Consider the following 20,594-nt stretch of genomic DNA (forward strand, 5'->3'; position numbering starts at 1 on the left):
AGGGGCGGCTCCGGGCCGGGGCTCATCAGATCGGCGTCTTTCCCCCAGGTACAGCAGGGTGACTCTTTCCTGCTGGAGGCCCACGAGGAGCTGGCGATATGCAAGTACTACGAGAAGAGGCTGCTGGATTTCTGTGCCGTCTTCAAGCCTGCCATGCCGCGGTCTGTGGTGGTAAGCAGAAGCGTTCCGTCGCGAGGCGTTCACTGCTTCCTCACGGCTCCGTCGTCTGGGAAAAGCGTGTTTCCTTAGCGGTCCTGCAGGAGTTGAGCTCGGTGGGCCTGCTTCCGGTTTGGTTTGGTTTGGTTTGGTTTGGAAGGGCTCTCAGAGTGCATCCAGCCCCCCCCCTCCCGCTGTGGGTAGGACTGCCTCCCCAGCTCAGGCTGCACAAGGCCCCGTCCATCCTGGTCCTGAGCAGCTCCTGGTGCAGCTGTGCCAGGGCCTCGCCACCCTCTCAGAAAAATTTCCCCCTCATAAAAGTGAGATGTTCAGTGACTTGAGTGCATTGAGAGGGAGGAAGGAGGACTTACAGCTGAAGGGAATTGAATTGTGCTTCACTTGTCAGCTTGTCAGAAGCATCCCCCCCCCAGTAGTCCCTCTTCTTAGTTGCTGTGATGAATAACAAAAACGATGAGCATCTTGTCTGTATGTATTTTGGCCTTGTCAAACAGTAGGTTCTGTTACATGCTGTGAAGCCCATCCTTACAGTTGAGAATTGGGCTCCATAAGGTACACGTGCTGAGTAAAGCTTCGCTAGTAAGAGGCTGGAAATACTTTATCTGTGCTGATGGAGCTCACATTAACTTGGAAACTTGGCACTGACAGACTGAAGTATTTCACTTTAATATGAGATTGTAATGAAGGTATTCTAGACTGTTTGCACATTATATTCTTGAATAAACATCTAAAAATAGCATAAAACTATTTTTAGGGGTTTTGCATGCATAAATTAATTAGACTTTGAATGACATGGCATTCTGTGAATTTTAGTGTGCTTGTGTATCTTGTATGCTAATAGTACACATTCAGAGTTTCTCTGTTTTATTATTTTTATTATTATTGTTTCTTAATCCACTTTTACTTCTGCATTTAACTCTTCTCTTTTTAAAAATTAAGGGAACGGCTTGCATGTATTTCAAACGTTTTTATCTCAATAACTCAGTGATGGAGTATCATCCTCGGATAATAATGTGAGTTTTCAACATATTGTGAGTACCAATCAGAACAATAGAAGTATTACTTTATTTGTTGAGATATAAAAAAAATAGGAAATTGGAGACCTTAAATGCAAAAAGTGTCATCACTTACTGTTTTTACTTGAAAAAGTTTATTATATTCTTAACATAGTACTTCAAAAAAAATTTAAAATAATAAATCTGCACAGAACTTTTGATAAAAGATTGAATGCTGCATTTATTAATTGTTTGCTTTTTTTTCTTTCCCCCAAACTACTCAAGGCTAACGTGTGCATTTTTAGCCTGTAAAGTAGATGAATTTAATGTGTCCAGCACACAGTTTGTTGGTAACCTTCGAGAAAGCCCTCTTGGGCAAGAAAAAGCTCTTGAACAGATACTGGAATATGAACTACTGCTAATTCAGCAGTTGAACTTCCATCTTATTGTACACAATCCATACAGGCCATTTGAGGGAATTCTAATTGATTTGAAGGTAATGCTATTTTATCTGCTATGTACTTTATATTTTAATGTAATACAAATATGGATTTTATGCTTTTGTTTCTGTGCTCATAAAGGTGTAGATTCTAAAGTGACAGGCAGAAAATATCTGAAAGGAGATGTGTCTTGTTGTGGTCTTTTAAATTTTTGGAATGAGATGGCTTGTCACACTTCTGCTTTACAGAAAATTGTTGAATTTTGTGTGTTGAGCTCACAGACTGTAACAGGAATAGCTGCTTAACTTTCCTAAATATTTCCTAGACTCGGTACCCATTGCTGGAAAACCCTGAAGTTTTAAGGAGAACAGCTGATGATTTCCTCAATCGAGTGGCTCTGACAGATGCATATCTCCTCTTCACTCCCTCACAGATAGCTCTTGCTGCTATAGTATCTAGTGCTTCAAGAGCAGGAATTAATATAGAAAGGTAGTCTTTCATTTTCTTTGGAATTTTTGTTTGTGTCTTCTTTAAAACTGCTCTAGACTTCTTGGCTAATAGAAATATGTATTTATTTCATAGTTAACAATCTGCTACATTCTTTAAGTGTGCTTCAAAACTAAAGCAGTAATGATAATTTTTTAATCCTGAAGACTAAAGTAGAGAAGCTGGAAATACAATAAGAAGTGAGAGTATGAAATGCATAAAGAATCATTGAAAGAAAAAAAAATAAGGCTTTTAAGATTTCTGAGATGTCTAAGGCTGTGGGGTAAATAATACTATTCTGAACTGATGGCTGATAGGAATGCAGAAACTATAAGTGATGTACTTGAGCTTTGAATTTCCCTGGAAATAGGCTAATGTTAAGGCACTGTTCTGAATGGTCTGTCTACTACTTGCAAAGCTATGATGAAATGCTTTGATACTGTTGCTGAAAGACATAATTTATTTTGCTTGAGGACTCAAGTGACCTTTTTTCTTTAGAAATACAACTACATTGATTGTTTTTGGACTTTTATAACCATGTGATACTCCATTTGAGTGTTTAGCATCAAGAGTGCAACTGCTGCAGTCACAAGGGCTGATAATAAACTAAAATAATTCTGTTTAAATAGCTTATTTTCCACCTACCTTGTACAAACGACAGGTTAAGGTTAGGATGGAGTTTCAGAAGTTTGAAAATCTCTTCCTCCAACAGTGTCAGTGTTTGTATTCAAGGAGTTACAACTTAAGAAAAAAACTGCAACTGTGCTCTGGCAAATAGTGGCTACAGCTATGGGTTAAGCACAGAAATGCATTTAAAGTTGCAGAAGAGTAGGTGTTATAAACTGGACAGGTCTCAGCTTGCAACAGTTACTGTCTTCATGGTGGCTGGTGCATCAGAAAGCTGAGAGTTGCAACTGATAGAGTTGAATAAATCTAATTTTGCACAGACCAAGCCTTGAATTTTATGTACAAATTTTGTTTCCCAGCAAGGAAAAAAAAAGTGATGCTGGCAAGGATTGCTGCTCATGTATTTTGTGGTTTTTGCAAGGTGATGTGTGCGTCTTAATTTTTTGCTTGTTTTATTTTGCTTTAAAGTTTGGAAGCACAAATGAGAAAGCAAATACTAAAGCTAAAAGTGAAATAACTCCAAATTTCATGTTTTTACTCAGAAGCCATGTAGAATATGTTCAGTATTGTCTCATTACTTAAGTACACTTCTAAGGAAACTTAAATTCCTTTTTTCTTTAACACTGGAATGTGATAAATACTTCTGTGATAGTGTTCCTCTGCTGCGTTGTGTTTCTTACTAAAAGGAAGTTTGAATCTGAGAGGACGGTGCACGTAGACTCATAGACTCATAGACACATAGAGTGAGCGCTTGGGATTTGTTTTCAGTGGTCTGGTCTGGCAGTGGTCAAGCTCACTGCCAGAGGGAGCAGTTTCATCTTGCAAGCTTTCCTGTCAGTTGATCTGCACGAAGAGTGCTCTTCTGTAGCATCTGCTTTGCCAGTAGTCATACTGTGTATAGTGCAATAGTAGTGTGATACTTCATAGAGTCTTAAGTTGACTTATCTGTAAATAAAGCCTTATTGAGTTTAGTTCTTTGTGGGGTTAGGAAATACTTTTTTCAAGTTCTTAGTAGAAGAATAATGCTGAAAGTGAACAACTCGCTTTTTTATCGCTTTATAGCACTTGTGCAACGGAAGTATTTTCATCAAATCGAATTATATAGCTTTAGCAGATAGAAATTACAAATAATGCAATTTATTAAGTAATGCTAGCTGTTGCAAATTATTACAGCACTTTATTTTAAGAGTTTTTTCTTTTGTTTTGTTTTGCAGTTATTTATCAGAGTGTTTTATGCTGAAAAGAAAACAGAACATTCTTGACCAAAATACTGGATGGCATGAGAAGTAAGTAAATATTTTAAAAAGTATATATGAAAAAAATGTATCTCTGAAGAGGGAAAAAAAAAAACCAACCCCAGACCTTTTTCACTTAAAGCTTTTGCATTTTGAAAAAAAGTGTGCTTTAAATGGTTTTCTTCACATCAAGGCTTTCAGAAGATAATTAAAATTAATTGGCAATAGAGTGAACTTCCTACTTGATGTATGCAGGGGGGAAAGACATTCAGAGTTACCTTTGATGTTAAACATGAAATGAAAACCTGATGATTCTCAAATCATGTATGTTGTAATGAATTAAGTGTTAGCAACTGATTTACTTTCAAAAGTGAGAAATCTGTTTTGGGCAGTAGGTAATGTTTTTGTGTAAGTCTTGGGTGAATAGCTTTTTTCCATTTACTGACTTGAGAGTATAGCTTCTGACAAAAGCCTGCAGATAACTGCTTCTACCACTAGAGGGCGACTTGTTAGCTAAGTGATAAGTGATCTGCCAGGATTTATAAGTCACTTTATTTTGTAGCGATAAAGGTAGTTCAAAAGGTGTTTAGGTTTGCTTATGCAAAACAACAAAGAAAGTACATTATATAAAACACCGAGAGTCGTAGCATGGTTTAGTTTAGTTAGTACAATGGAAGTATGGTGCACTGATTATTACCTTTTTTAATTGAATGACAGGGTTGGAGTATGGAATCTTACGTAATCACTTCTCTTAATATTCTAAGCTAATGCATGTATTTATAATGAGAGTGTGTTAGTATTTAAAAATACAAATCCAGCTCATTGAGTAGGCCAATTTCAGTAGTGAATACAAGTCACCAAGGTCTGTGATTCAACTTAAATTTATAAAGCTTGAGGTGTTTTCCCCTCACTCTTCTTGCTGAGCAAAAAAAAAAACCAAAACAAAACAAAAAAAAACCCTACATTTAATCTTCTGTTAGTAAAATGCAGAGGGAACTTTGGGATCACATAACTTTCACTTGCAGTGCTGTGGAAGATAGCTTTATCCTAGAGGCTGCTCTTCTGCAAACACAGGATGACAAGCAGAACATTTTGCTAAGTCTGTAAATAATTTCTTTTACATAGAAGTGGTGGTAGAGGAGATCATGTTTCCTCTGTAGCAGTTGTGAGAAAGAAAATCAAAATTACAAGACAAACTTTTTTAAGAATAAAGTTCAGTGCTGAATACAAAAATTGCCTATTTTGAAACTTGCTAGCAGAGCAATGTGAATTCTGTAATTTCCTTTGAAATCCAAACCTGTGATGCTGACAACCTGTTTCAGTGTAGTTCTCAGTGCTGAGCTTTTGGTGTATCTTGATGTTATTTAGAATTAAACCACTATAGTAAGATGATAGTCAAGTCATATGTATGTAATCTTGGATTGTCCAAAGTTGGAGTGCTCTGTTAGATGGAAAGTTTCATAAGCAAATGTTTCGTGAGCTGGAGAAGTCAGTACCTGGAACACTTAACCCTTGTTTTGAAAAATACAAGGATTTTAATTGGAAAGCTTTCTGTTTCAACTGTTGTAATACTTGCCTTATAGCTTGTTGAAGTCTGTTTTAGAAAATAAGTAACAATATTTTCAAAACCTAAAAGAAGTTTGAGAGAAAGAAGATGAAACAATATTTGAAGCTTAGATACAAGGGATAAGCCATGAAAGTAGCCACACTACTGATTGATACTGACCTTGTGTAGTTCACTGTGTGAAACAGGAGTTACGTAATTTGCTTAGAGATATGTTATTACCACTGCAGGCATGAAAAATCTTATAAAGAAGTACGAACTTCCAAGACCTGAAGAAGTTGCAGCTCTAAAACAGAAGTTAGAGAAGTGTCACAGTCCAGAGCTTTCACTTAACGCTAACGTGTAAGTAGATACTGCTCTACTAATGTGTTATCCCTCTTTTCTTTTTTTTTAATGCTGTGGAAACATTACTTAACACTGGTCTTGCAGTGAATGAAAATGAAAACATGTCAACATAACGTAAGAGTGTCGGTTAAATTCTCAGGTTCGGCTAGTTAAGCAATGGCTAAATATGTTCTATGCTGATTTGCGTTGCAGGCCCTAGTGGTGCTTATTTTTTTAACACAAAACTGGAATCCTGAGTGGCTTCTAAATATGACCTCATGTCTTGAGAATCATGGTCTTCAGAATTATGTGAATTCTGTAAGGAGTTTATGCTTTCTTAAGAATGATGTTTGTATGGGGCTGCTGAATCACAGCCTGAACCTCTGATTGATCACCTGAGGCAAGCAGTGAGTCAGCATGGGAGCACAGGTGAAGGCAATTCACCTGTGCTGCAGGAAGGGGTGGAGCCTGGCTCCACCTCTCCTAGACCCATTTAAGAGCTGACTGCCAGTGGGGAAGGATCTCTTCTGGAGATCTGCTCCACTGGAGTCCATTTTGCGAGCCCAGGATAGGGTGAGTGTCCCTTTTTTTCCTACTCCAATATAATAATTACATAAGCCAAGCTCCTGGATATACTATACCATCTGTAGACTCATTGATTGTACAGATGTTGCAGGTAAAGGACTTGCTAACATTTTCTATCTGCCCTTTCCATTTTAGTGAACTTCTAGTAGGCTGTTATTTTGAATTTTGATAGCTTTTTTTTTTTAATGTGACAAACTTGTTCACAAACTAAAATATTGTAGCCAGATAATGAGTCTAACTCTAAAAGTAATTAAAGCTTCTTGTCTTTTCCTATTTGGAGCATAGGAAGAAGAGGAAAATTGATGAAGATGGTGAATATAATTCAAAAAAGCCTAAAATGGATGAGGTCAGTTAATGTATTGTACAAGTAATTACTTTTCCGCTCAGTAATAAATGGCAAAACTGGCACATTGTTGAGACAAACTTCTGACTCTCGTGTTGTTAAAAAAGTTGCTCAGAATATTTTTCAAGTTCTTTTATTTGTGAACCATTTCCTCTTGTCCTACCTATCACTATCTATCACTACCAGACCACTTAAAGTCTACCTCCCTCATGATGATAAGCTAATTTAATGTACTGGAAAGCCATGATGAGGTCTCCCCATTGTCATCTTTTCTCTAGGCTGGACTTGCCTAGCTCTCTCAGCCTGTCTTCATAGGAGAGGTGCTCCAGCCTTTCTTGTGCTCAAGACCCCAGGCCTGGACGTGTGGTACTCCAGATGAGTAGGCCATTCCAGTGGCCTTCTGTGATGGGAGTGATGTCATGAGTAGATTAAGGGCAATTGATGTCTTCTGCCTGCACTTCTGGAAAGCGTGACATTATCCCACAGTTCATTCTTATTTCTAAATTGGAAAGATACAGATTTGAAGGGTGGATTTTTGGACGGATAAAGAACTTGTTGGATGCTCTTTCAGGGTACATTTAGATCTGAGAGATGGGATGTCTGAGGAGCAGATGCAAGCAAACTGCACTTAGAGGGTTATAGGTTTTATTCAACATACACACACTTATACACACAGGCATTCATTTTAGATAACGCCCATAAGCAGGAAGCAGAAACTCCCTAAGCAAGTGCACTCACTATACTTACTGATCCTTGAGTGATGGCAAAGCCATCAGAATTTTTTCTATCAAGCATTATTGTGTGCTCTTTATAAATTTTGTAGTTTCCATGGAAAGAAATGATGGCATTATTTTCAGAGCTGTCTGCATGCATTTGGTGTAGGACTTGAAAAAATTTGTATTTCTACTTGGAGCTTGGTCTTGCACGTTAGCTAAAAATGACAGTGTTTCTTAGTGGTTGTCAGTATGCAAGAAGGGTATCATCAATCATTAATGTGCTTCTTTTGCACCAGTGTTTTGGCAGGTGGGCATCCCTCTCAGGAAGATAAAGCGTGTGTTTTAAAATCAGCTTAAAATTATTGTTTAAGTCGTTTACTTGCAATAGGCACAGTGTAGAGATCAATGTGAAGTTGGTTGTATTACTTGAACTCTCTTCAAGCAACATATATAAAAGATATTACTATTACTACATGCAGCACTATCATGTGCACAGTTCTGTACTGCTTGTTCACCTTACTGTATAAAGATACTGTTGTTTTCCTTCCCTTAGGAAGAATGGACTGATGAAGACCTTGCAGACTTGTGAAGCCTATTCCCGTGCTTACTGTTCTGTGGCACACGTGAACCTGCTTATTGAAGGTTCTGTAGACTGAAGGATGAGGTATTTTATTACATTGCTTTTTAATTTCTCCACAATAAAACATTTATTTCAGATTTTAGTTAATTGTAGCTCCATTTAAAAACTTCTCACCATCTGAGGTCAGTAAGAAGTATTCAAGTTTTGGTTTAGCAGCACCTTCCGATACAACTTAAGAATCAGCTTACAGCACAGCAGTACCTAATGTCAACTCTGGCATTTAGCAGAGTGGTTAAATACATGCACAACACAGACTGCTAATAAATCCTTAAGTACTTGAGAGCAAGATGTGCTGCTGTCCTCTGCCCAGGTTTGCTACTGAAACTGCTAGAAGAATATAACTTTGCTCATAACATTTTTTTGTGTTTGAGAAACTCTTCTCAAGTGTACTAAGGGGCTGCAGCCACATAAATTATCAGACTAAAAGTAGCGTCTGTGGTTTTGTGACTTGTCTCTTACTCTATTTCCTCTTCCTGCAGCTATGCTCTCAGACTAGGTTGCTATGACAAACCTTGTTTGGGACACCCTAGCAGAATAATTTAAAAGATCTTCTGCTGTAGTTACACTGTTTCTAAATTAAAGGCAAACTACTTCCTTTTTATATGCTTTTTCGGGAACTGCATGTGTTCTAATACATTTACCTAAATGTAACTTCGGGCTTTTCTTATTTTCATCATTATTATTATTATTTAAATATAAGCAGATGCAAATCTGTTCTTCAGAGTTGTTTTATTTTTTTACTGTGTTATGCTTGGCTGGGTATTAGCAGTATATCTTAAAAATGACCTACTCTGGACACTGTGCTTTCAACAATTCATCCTTCAGTAACAGTGGCAAAGCTGCTTTTCTTCCTTGACTGCTCAGCCTATCATAGCTTCACCTCAGAAGGCTTCACCATTTACACAGTATCTAGCAGCTAAAGGAAGAGTGATTTTAACTGAAACACATTTTATTGGGCCATCCTTAATATGTTCTGAACTAGCTGTAACCTGCTAGCAGAGCATTAAAAAAGTTATAAACTGGCCCTATGACTTCTGCATTTTAATTAATTACCTCACTGTGTTATATAAGCAGGAGAGCCTAGTAGTGAAGAAAACAGTATTGTTACTTCATTTTTTCCTATGAGCTGCAGTTTAAAATGGGCTTGACCAGACCTTACTATGTTCTGAGGCTTGTGCTCTTGACCCTTTGCCAGCTCTGTTGCCCTTTCTTGGACATAGTCATTGCCTCAGCCTCTTTCTTGTAGTGAGGGGCCAAAACTGAGGAACACAGTACTTGAGTTGCAGCCTCACCAATGTTGAGTATGGGTAACAATCACATCATGCTAGCTACAATCCTGATAGCTACGATTTCTGATTCAACCCAGGGTGCTGCTGGCCTTTTTGGCTGTCTGGGCACTGCTGGCTTGCATTCAGCTGGATCTCAGCACTCCCAGATTCTTCTCCACTCTGCAGCTTTCCAGCCACTCTGCCTGTGGCTTTGCAAGGGGTTGTTGTGACCAGAGTGCAGGACCTGATAGTTGGTCTTGTTGAACCTCTCAGAGCTGGCCACAGCCCATCAATCTAGCCTGTCCAGGTCGCTGTACAGGGACTTCCTACTCCACTCTGACTTGGTGTCATCTGCAAACATACTAAGGATGCGCTCAATCCCTCATTCAGGTCATCAATAAAGATTTTAAACAGGACAGGCCCCAGTTCTGATTCCTGAGAAGCACCACTTGTGACCAGTCTCTCTAACTGGATTTAACTCCATTCACCATGCCCTCTGGGCCCAACCAGCCAGTTCTGTGTGAGGCTCAGGGTGTACAGCCACAGGTTGTCAGCCTCTCCAGGAGAATACTGTGGGATACAGCATCAAAGGCTTTGCTGAAGTCTGGGTAGACCACATCAACAGCCTTTCCCTTATTCACCAGATGGGTCACTCAGCTATAGACAGTGATCACATTTGGCAAGCAGAGCCTGCCTTTCATGAACTCATGCTAGCTGGGCCTGATCCCCTAGTTGTCCCACACATGCTGTATGCTGGCAGTCAAGAGTGCCTGCTCTGAGGTAAGGCTGACAGGCAGCTGGAAAACATGAGAACATGTAGGGAAGTATCACTGCAGAGACTCAGATGAAGTCCTTACACATTATCATGAAAGTAAAAGCAAAAATTTTAATAGATAGGAGATGCTGTGTAATACCTTAACAGCTGCATTTGTATTACACAAGAGTTATTTATGTGATTATCTCATTAGTCTTGCCAATGACTCTCAGCATCCTTTTACTCCTTATCAGATCAGTCCCAAGAGTTGCTGTGAATGAGGAATGCAGAAACACACTCTGAACACACTCAGAGTACATTGAATATTTTTCCCCTCCATTACTCAGACTCCTAGTTTCTATTATACTGCATACCAGTATGATAGTACTGTTCTGTGGATTCATACTAAACACTAAAGTGATGCTACAAAACCAAAGAGACAGTGGGTACACTTCAAAGTGCAAAGTACAATCATGTATGCAAGCAGGAGGAAAAAAATCCCACATCAGCCAAAGTTAGTCAGTTTTCATAGAGTTGATCTGCAGCTTGATTTATTTTAAAACTTAATTGTCATGTATAAAAATAAGATTCACGGTAGACTTACAGTACACAAAAGACCAACCAATACATATTTTATAAAATGGTTTAATGAATGCATGCATGTCTGATACAGTGATCAATAAATTTACTGAATTCAAATTATTTACTGTTGTAAACACTTTACAAAAGCATGTGATTTATCTGGATATACAGTCCTTGATGGAAGAACTATTTCAGACTGAATCAGTGGCACATCAAAAAATAAAGCTGATGAGATCCATTCTGCATATTCTCTTTCAACATGATTCCAGCAAGAGAAACAGCATGGTATAAAAGTGTACAGTAAAGATTGTTTCTACCATAACATCAAATTCTGGAAACTGTAAATATAAGTTTAAGTGGTTGAAACAGTCAGAAGTCATAATTATTGTAACCAGTCAGAAATTACAGTAAGAAGTGTTATCCAGTTATATGTAGCCATCAAGACAAAACATTTCTTTCCTTGTCAGTTGATATTTTTTCCAACAAGACAGCAAAACTTTGGCAATTAGAGGTGTTGAAAGTAATTTTCAAAGTTCAAGACACAGTCACAGCATTTTCTTTGCAGAAGGTGAACTGTACACCAAGGCTCAGAGGTTGTGAAAACTGTTTCCAAGTGGAAAAAAAGTGCAAACGTCCTGCACAGATAGCTTAAAAAGCTGCTGGTACAATCATTCACCAACAGAATCTTTGTTTTCTTTTTGCATAGTTCACACATCACTGGGAATGTGACAGGGTGTGCTATTTTTGGCAAGAGCAAGAAAAAAGTGATACTGGTGTGAGTTGCCATGTTGGGCATGCTGGATCCATGCAGAATTCAGGTAGAGGGCTGCTACCTGATGTTATTAGACACTGAATACTGATTTTGTTTTTGTTGAAGCAGTTCTGTAATAGCCAACAGTTTCTTAAGAACGTGCTGTAGAAGAAGAATTGGTACAACAATACATTATTAGCAACTAGAAAAAACGTCTTGATATGCATTTTCAGCAGCTCCAATTCCCTGGTTAATAAGACATTATTTATTTCAAAAAAGGAACTTGGAAACAACACAGTGACATTTAATCACTGTGTGCACTGATCTTGTTGCTTTATGGTTTAACAGAGGCTAAGAAAGTGTACTGCCAACATACTGTTGGATGTTCAGACTATTTTCTTTCTTCCCCCCACTATAGTAGAACTTCTTTTTAACAAAAATAGGTTGACCATGAATCATGGGAAAAAAGGGGAAAAAAGCAAGGGAATTTTGCTAATAGAAGAAACCCATGAGGATAAATTTGTCCTTTGATGTAGAAAGTTAATTTTTTGCATCACACAAACAGAACTGCATCTCTCATCATCTTGTATATTAGATTTTTCTAAAGATCTACTTTGATTTTTTTTTCTTCCAAACTTACAGTATTCCACGAGAGGCTTTGTGAACAAAACAATACTCATTTGTACAAGCATATGAATTTAGTACTGAAAGCTTCTTCTGTGCTGCCTTGCCTGCCCTGCCATTGTTCTTGTGCTGTTTATCAAGAGTACCAGTTGCAGTGACTGAATTATGAGCTTTAACATGACAGATTTTTTTCTCACTACTGAACTACTGGATTGCCCTTATTAACCTGGATTAGATTTGAGCTGCTGCTATTAAAAAAGATCATTTCAATTCCTTGTGCGTTTTTTCCTGCCAATGTAATAAAGTTGAATAAAAACATGTTGTCAGGCTGTGCAAAATCATCAAACAAGTTCTTTCCTCTAGTTTGGAAAAAAATGTGCTGCTGAAATTGACATTATTTGAGTAGAAGGGCTCATCTGCTTCCAGAAGAATCCGCCATACAGATTTATGAGTTTAAGTTAAAGCCTTGAAAATACTTTTTTTAAAAAGTAGTTAATTACAAGAGAATATTTAGAAACAGTGGAATTAATTATCAATCTCCAAAATTTCACCTGTAGCAGCTGCTATTAAAAAAAAAGGCTATTTCCTGCACAGCACCATGTACTAAACATTACTTGTGCAGTAAGGAGAAATCCTTACTTGAGGTTCACTGTAATTAATAGACCAAAAGGAGGTGTATTACTGAAGTCTACAGAAGTAATTTGAAGTTGCTCCTTTTTGTTTTATAAAGCTATTTGTTACAAATTAGTCTGTAGGTTTAGCTGCTCATAGTAGCCTTGCTTAACAGCTGGCAGACTAATAATAGTTTATAGTGGGTTTGATAGAAAAGTTTGTCATGTTTATCAATGTAGTAGAAAACTGGGAAGCAGAAATAAGGCAGCATTAGAAAGCTAAGGAAAGCAAATACCATCCAGCTGGAAACAGTAAGACCAGTAAATTTCTCCTCTAGAAATTAATAACTATCACCATAACTGTGAAAAAACATCCTTGTTTTTATTCGCATGAAGAAGCAGCTCACAACTATGGACTGTTTGGCCCTTATCGCTAATAAACTCCCGGTGATAAGCACATTTTGAGATGTTTATATATAGGTATAATGGTCTTCAGAAGTACTAAAAAAGAATCCCAACATTGCAGAATAACTTGAGATATGCTATATGTACCTCTGATTTGATTGTTAACCTTTCTAACTTACCTGCATTACACCTCTCTCATTACTGAGTGTCCGAAGTTCATCTGAGTGTGCCACGCAGATCTCATGCAGGGCTGCCAGATCACGAGATAAGTCAGTTCGAGAGTGCTCTGTAGTGTCTGGAAGCTCAGGGACATTCTTCAAGAAAAGCAGTGAGAGTAGACTTAAGGGAGTTGAATACTTGGATATACAGGAAATTACGCTATTGCTGTACAGATCTGTCAGTTCAATTGTTCTACACTGCAAAGTAGTATGGCATGTTAAGTGTAATTCTTCTACCCATGTTATCTATTTCTTCCTCTCCAATATTAAGCAATTTCTGTTCTTGCTAGAAGATCAATAAAAAAAATCTTGTGTTGCTACACTACCACTAAGTGAAGAAAACTCAGGATGAAGACTCAAGCTCCCAGTAAACAAGGAGAGAATCCATCTATTAAGTGCCCTTTTCAATTTAAATAAAAGGACATCAGCAGCAAAAATAGAGCAAAGCCTGTAATATCAAGTTAGAGACTTGTTAAACGTATCAGAAAACAGTAACACTGTAATTAAAACAGATTAATCCCACCATTATTCTCAAGCCAGTTGTTCAGACTTCATACAAACTCATTTAAAGAAAACTGACCCATCATTTCATACAGTAACTAAAGTTGAATCAGAAGAGGTGATGTACGGCAACCTACCTGAGTGCCAGAAAAGTTTATTTTTGAATCTTATCAAAACATTCTAGGACATCCTTTAAGTCACTTTAAATTAAACAGTTCGGGAGGGTAGGCACATATCCTTCATCTTCATTTATAAAATAAATATTTGTTTTAAAAGATCTCCTACCATGAGCTTCTAATTCCTATTACAGCTATCATACACAAAACAGAGTTCACAATAATACAGCAGTTCTTGTTCGAGACTGCAATATCTAGTGTGCTAGCATAGACATCTGGAAATGGTAACTGAAATGCAGCATATTTTTTGAAAAGAAATTTAAATCTTCGGTAAAAGCTATGTAACAGATTATACACAGGATTTTTTTGGTTTAAGATACTTTTTTAAAGGTTTTGGCCAAAGTTTATAATCCTCTCACTTCTATAGAGGTGCTAAATGAATAAAATCTAATGACATTTGATGGTTTAACTTTTGTGTGACAGGACACTGATCTGCAGGTTTTAAAGATGCAGAAGACAAATTTTATTCAGTAACAAGCATTAAAACTCATGTAGGAGCTGATATGTTTTTGAGCTAGTCCACAAAAAGGGTAAAGAAATATTCATTTATGGTGTGGCATGTAACTTCTAATGAAGAATTTTTTAATCACTTACCCCAAGTTCATCTAAGAACATGATCATGCGGTGTTTGTTGCTCTTGATGAATGGATTTACCCCTTCCATATATGGCTCCTAGTAATTTTTAAAAGTCTTCATTAAATTATTCATACATTCATTAAATGTATTCATAAAAATGCATACTGGCATGCAATCTAAAGTTTCTGAAATATGCATGTTCTTCCAACACTAGCCTCAATAAACAAATACTATTTTCAAAAAGTAGAATCAAAAATGATTGTAAATTTACAAGACTGTAAATTTTAAAAGTGTGATTTTTAGCAATATTTTCCTGAGCGTAGCTTGAGCACGGACTGCATGTGTGACAACAGAACATAGTGGAAGAGAGGGCACAGTGCAATGCTAACTGCCTCTTGTGCCCACAGCATTCAGTCAGATCAAAACCCGAGTGCATTATACGATACGTACAGTTGTGCCATTTGGCGAGTGAAATGCAGTGACTGCCAGTAATGTTCCAGCCTACCTATATGTGTGTGAGCCTGTGAAGACAAGTTAGTTTTTTTTTTTCCCTAAACTAAGCAGACCTGGCAAACCAAAAGGTTGGATGCTCCTGCTCTACACGAACCTCAGAGTTTAAGTCTTGACTCGTCTCAATTTGAAGATGAATTATTATATATAGAGATGTCTGCTGAGTTTCCTGTGTTATCATAGCATCAGTATGTAGAGGCATCACACATTAAGACAGGTTTCTAGATCACTTTCTCCCAAAACAGTATGCCTTCTCTTCCCAAGACTACTACTGCTCTACTTCAGGTCAGTACCCTGTTCAGTTCCAAACAAAGACAGAAAACACTTCAAGAACTAGGCCTCCATGTTGATGAGGATAAACATGTCAGGTGACAAGCTCCGCATAAGGAAATGGCAGCAACACAATCCTAGTTGTTCTGCGTGTGTGTGCGCGTGTGTGTAATATTCACCTTAGCTCCAAATTCCACCAGATTTGCTAAGTTCTGCACAGACTTGGCGACCAGCGTCAGTGTTCTTGCAGCAGTGGGGGAAGGAGAATCTGATAGGAATACAAAGTATAGTTACTGGCTATTGCATACAGAACCAACACCAGCCAAAAGAAAGTAAACCTCTTCTGCAGCTTGCGTTTTTAATAGAATTAAATGCTTTGAATTTTATAACAGAGCAGTATGTGGAAAATGCCACCTGGTGAGGTAAAACTTACAATGCTCAAGTAATTATGTCCACAAAAATAAATGTGAACATGTGGATTTCCTTTACTATTTTTATACTGAAGTAGTATGCCAAACAAACTTTAATATGAGTTACATGAAATGAGAACCATTTTCAGTAATATGAAATAGTTCTGCAGAAAGGAGGATTACTTGTTAAAATATAAAAAAAGAGTTCACACTTTTCCTTATTTGTGTACACCTATCTAAGCAGTCTCTTAAGCATCACACAAGTTATACTTTAAGTTACTAGTACCAGGAATATAGAATAAACACGGCATGCTATTCTAGCTTATATTTCCATGAAATTACATTTACCTGCTGTACTCAATATTGCACTTAACACTTTACATCAACACCACAGTCAGCTAAAACTTCCTTTTTTAGGAAGTGACAGAACCAGGTGCATCTCTGTTTCTCCCACATTACAGGAAGCAGCCTGGTCAAAAGCCAGTTTTAATTTTTTCAGATTTGGCATATAAATTCAAAATTGTCTAATTCTCTGTAAGTACAGTACATACTGTTTGTGTCTACCTCCATCTTCTGTCTTCCTGCCCTCTTACTTATTAATACAGCAATTCACTGAAAATAAGTTCTGTTATTCTCTTGCGTAGCTGGAGTTTAGACTGAGCCCCTCACTGAGCAACTAATGCCAGCTGTTGATAGTATCTAGTACTATATTGCAATTCTTTGAAGAAAAAGTGCTGGGTAACCTTCGTACCTTGCAATCCAGAACATCAAGTCCGTTGAACCAGTGTAAACACGTATATTATTTCAAACAACTCCAGTCTATTTGGAGCATAGATTCTTTCAGGATAGTTACAGAGGGTATATGACTCGCTGCTGAAACTGAACTGTAGCTCTACACCCAGCCTTCAGGATTTTTTCTCATTATGAGAAGTTGACTTATGGTGGAAGACTTGCTCCCAAAGAAGTAGTCTCCCCCAGCACTTTTTTTTCTTTCCTTCCAGCAGCTCTAAATCCTGTAGCTATGTCTGAGTTTACCTTAGCAGTAGTAAATTAGCTGAACATATGCACAGGACTTCAAGACAAGCTTAAAAGGGGTTACCCATTTTGATACTCTGTTTGATAGAGCCCTTTTTATTTAGTGTATCTTAGAGTGTAAAAGAGAAAACATGCTACATTGTCTGAAAAATTGGAAAAAAAGCTTTCCTGTATCCAATTTCTGATTTCCTCTTATTTCCAAATCAGCGTCTTACTAGTAAAATCAGGGAAGGAAGAAGAGCCATGGCTTCTTCTACAGTGTTTGGCAGCTATCTAAGCAGCAGATTCAAACCAGAAAATTACTCTTGAATAACTAAGGGCCCACAGGTATTCCAGGCTCTGCAGACACACTTCCAAAGAATCACGGAATCATAGAATTAGCAAGGTTGGAAAAAGTCTCCAAGATCATCCAGTCCAACCATCTACCTATCGTCAACATTTCCCACTAAACAGTGTTCCTCAGTCCAACATCTACATGGTTCTTGAACACCTCCAGGGTCAGTGTCTCCACCACCTCCCTGGGCAGCCCATTCCAGTGCCTGACCACCCTCTCTGAGAAGAACTGTTTCCTAATATCCAGCCTGAATCTCTCCTACTGCAACTTGAAGCCATTTCCTCTAGTCCTGTTATTAGTTACATGGGAGAAGAGGCCAAACCCCACCTCTCCACAAACTCCCTTTAGGTAAGGTCACCTCTGAGCCTCCTCTTTTTCAGACTAAACAATCCCAGCTTCCTCAGCTGTTCCCCGTAAGACTTGTGCTCCAGACCCTTCACCAGTTTCGTTGCCCTTCTCTGGACACGCTCCAGGGCCTCCATGTCTTTTCTTGTAGTGAGGGACTCAAAACTGAACACAGTACTCAAGTGCAGCCTCGCCACAGCTGAGTATAGACTCTGTAGATCTTGCATAGCTCCTGGACAGACTCTATACATCTGTGAACTCTATAGATCTTGTTCACATAAAACATATCATGAAGTTCAGCCATGGAGTTCGCTGCGGCATGGTATTCAAAGTGAAACCTGATGATCACACGTTTAATTTCTCCACATTTCTAGAATATACTGCACTTCGCTAGGCTTCACAACGTGTTATTAAATGCAACAACACATTCTTCTGGAGTTTAAAACAAGACACTGGAGATAAAAAACATCTAATCTTTGAGGGTGAAAAGCACATGCTTACCACTTTAGGGGAAGACACGAAGTGATGTGGGTTACATGAGTTTGGACACTTCAAAAACTTCCTAATTTGCTATGTTAGACACTAAAGTAAAATAATGTCTATTAGTATACAACAGATGAAATTGATCTGAAGCATATAGTCACCTGAGATGATATTAAACATCCTTGGGTTCAGGATAGCGGGACAAATCAGTCGGAGAAAAACAAAGCCACTGAAATTGAAAGAAATTTGTATTTTGTTTAATAGTAATATTAACGTAAAATTGTGTAATCTTGAACAGTTCAAGTTAACGTGGAAATCTTTTTGAGACAAACAACAACAAATCAGCCTGCACTTTGTGAATATGGTTGTTAATTAGGAATGTCTTGGTATGACTTCAACTATCATAAAAACTGGAAGAGGAGGCATACTGATTTCCCAATTAAGGTGGGTTGCTGAAACCAACTGGGAAGAACTTGACTGTAAAGTCACTATGAAACTAAGACCACACTGGCTTCAGAAAGAATAAGTCCCTGGTCCTCTACCATCCAGAGGTTTTCTACAGTAGGCATAATCATGCAGCCTTTGACTCCCCCAACCAATTTAAGTGTTGCAGGAGTGCAAGGGCAGAAGGGAAACTCTCTTTTGGCAGCAACACAGCTTCTGATCAGCTTAAGCAGATCCGAATCCTGATGACAGTATGCTGTAGTAGAAGAATAGCACGGGATTTGCTATGTTCCTCCCAGAACTAATTGCTGCCACTTAGAAAGCTGAAGAAAAGTATCATTCAAGATATACTCAAAGCAACTTTCAACTATGATGAGAAAAATCTAATTTTCTTCAAAAGCAGAAGTAAAAAAACATCTACCTCATGTCAACCTTAATTCTTACTAACTGCTGTAAAAGGAAGTTACATAAAGACCAGCTAAAGTGATTTACATCATGCTTCATTTTGTTTGACCAGCAGACTGTTTTTCACTGTAACAATAACAAAACCCAATTGACAAGGAAGGGAAGGGGATGTCACACAGCCTTGCTTGCTGTTCAGTACAGAGTGACTAACTCTCAGATTACTTGGAAATGAGGCATGGATTATTGGTAAGGTTAACATATCTTCCATACGTCCAAGACATCTGAATTCTAATACACACTTGTAAGGAAGTTTCTTTTTCCTCCAAGAACTACAAATTATGGGCTGGTAAAACAACAGTCCTGAACATCAGTGGAGCAAAAAAAAAAAAAAAAATTGTACTGTGGTGTGAACATAAAGATAAGAGGAAGTATGCAATCTGGAAATCATGGAATACAGACCAATCTCTCCTAAGTGTCTAACACTGAAGACCTGTGAGGTATGAATCCTGCTAATACAGAAGACTTGGGGTTCCTACTCTTTCACCCTGTATTAATAATGAGTCTGATGTGGAGTTTTGAAATAATGGACAATGTAATAATGAATACTGACATGGAGTTTTGGAAATCAGGTAGAAATGGCAACGTTTTCTGAATGAGGTAGCTGGTAAACTACTCAGACATTTAAAAATTAGTCTTATAAAACAGTTTTCTTCACAAAAGGCTGCAATATTCTAGTGAGAAGTTGCAGCTATCCACTTGTGAAGACTAAGGTCACAAGAAAAAGAGATTCAAAAGTTACAGCATTTACTGAAGGCCTCTGGGAAACTTAAATGTAAGCTGCATTCACCTAAGGAAAGCTACATGGTTCTCTGGAGCTGAGTAAGAAGAGGAAGATGTCATTTTCCTTGCAGTCTTCTCTACAGCCCTGCAATATGTTAGCCCTTCAGAATAAGAGGGGCTCTCCTAATAGAGCAGCCCTGATTTGAAGGCAAAGCCCTAGCTACCACAGTACCCGCAATTCTGTAAGCCACAGCTATTAGTGTCAAAATGATTAAAAAAAAAAAAAAGGGGCCAAAAGATAAATCTTCTGAAAATCCCCAACTGGAGGGAAATCTAACCTCAGCAAATCATGATTGCCAAATACTGGGGAAGGGAGGAAAATGCAGGATGGGATTTGCCCATAACCTCAAACACTAACATTTAGGAACAGACTATCAAGATCACATCTTTTTTGGACTGGCAATAGGTAGTTAGAGGAAGGACTTATATATTGCTTTGGATTATGAATACAGATGGAGTTTTTGAACTTAGTGTAACTTCAGAGGAGTCAGGTTGGATATGTTCCAATGTGGCAAGGCTGGAACAGAGAAATGAAGGGATACTTATACAGTATAGAATTACATGGTTTCAGAAACCGAAACTGTTAATAAGAGCAATTGGCATCAGATCATGCAGCACCAGCAACTGGGAGCTCTCTCTGATGCAGAAAACTAAATACTGCAATACAGACAGTACCTCAGTGAAGCCTAATGACAGCTGGATTACCTTTATGAGAAGATTTCACACCATGCTGGTTCTGCATTTTAAGGGGCAGTGACCCTAACCTGTGTAGGTTTTCTCCAGTAATCAACATATGCTTACATAAGTGTAGCTGAATAATGTCTTCTCAGGTGGCATATGACAGGATCACGATCTCCAGAAGACGCTACTTTCTACAGGTATTACAAAGGCTAAATATTGCTTTGAGAGAAGTTTTCTTCCTC

General features: G+C 38.1%; 2 protein-coding genes across 2 annotated transcripts in view; one reads left to right on the forward strand and one right to left on the reverse strand.

Moving 5' to 3' along the window:
* The window catches only part of CCNH (cyclin H), a 120,598-nt gene extending 111,748 nt beyond the window's left edge, over positions 1 to 8,850 (forward strand). Inside the window, 9 exon segments of the mRNA XM_031557440.1 lie at positions 3 to 171; positions 1,114 to 1,187; positions 1,455 to 1,665; positions 1,935 to 2,098; positions 3,937 to 3,961; positions 3,963 to 4,008; positions 5,752 to 5,863; positions 6,716 to 6,776; positions 8,043 to 8,850. Of these exon segments, the coding sequence (XP_031413300.1) occupies positions 3 to 171; positions 1,114 to 1,187; positions 1,455 to 1,665; positions 1,935 to 2,098; positions 3,937 to 3,961; positions 3,963 to 4,008; positions 5,752 to 5,863; positions 6,716 to 6,776; positions 8,043 to 8,078 (898 nt within the window). The 3' untranslated portion in view covers positions 8,079 to 8,850.
* Positions 8,851 to 10,780: 1,930 nt separating this feature from the next.
* Positions 10,781 to 20,594, reverse strand: part of RASA1 (RAS p21 protein activator 1) — a 153,904-nt gene continuing 144,090 nt past the window's right edge. The window contains 5 exon segments of the mRNA XM_010726074.3: positions 10,781 to 11,646; positions 13,304 to 13,438; positions 14,614 to 14,691; positions 15,555 to 15,643; positions 18,144 to 18,211. Coding sequence (XP_010724376.3) covers positions 11,563 to 11,646; positions 13,304 to 13,438; positions 14,614 to 14,691; positions 15,555 to 15,643; positions 18,144 to 18,211 — 454 coding nt within the window. The 3' untranslated portion in view covers positions 10,781 to 11,562.

This window comes from Meleagris gallopavo, chromosome Z (assembly GCF_000146605.3).
Source record: "Meleagris gallopavo isolate NT-WF06-2002-E0010 breed Aviagen turkey brand Nicholas breeding stock chromosome Z, Turkey_5.1, whole genome shotgun sequence".
NCBI classification, from domain to species: domain Eukaryota; kingdom Metazoa; phylum Chordata; class Aves; order Galliformes; family Phasianidae; genus Meleagris; species Meleagris gallopavo.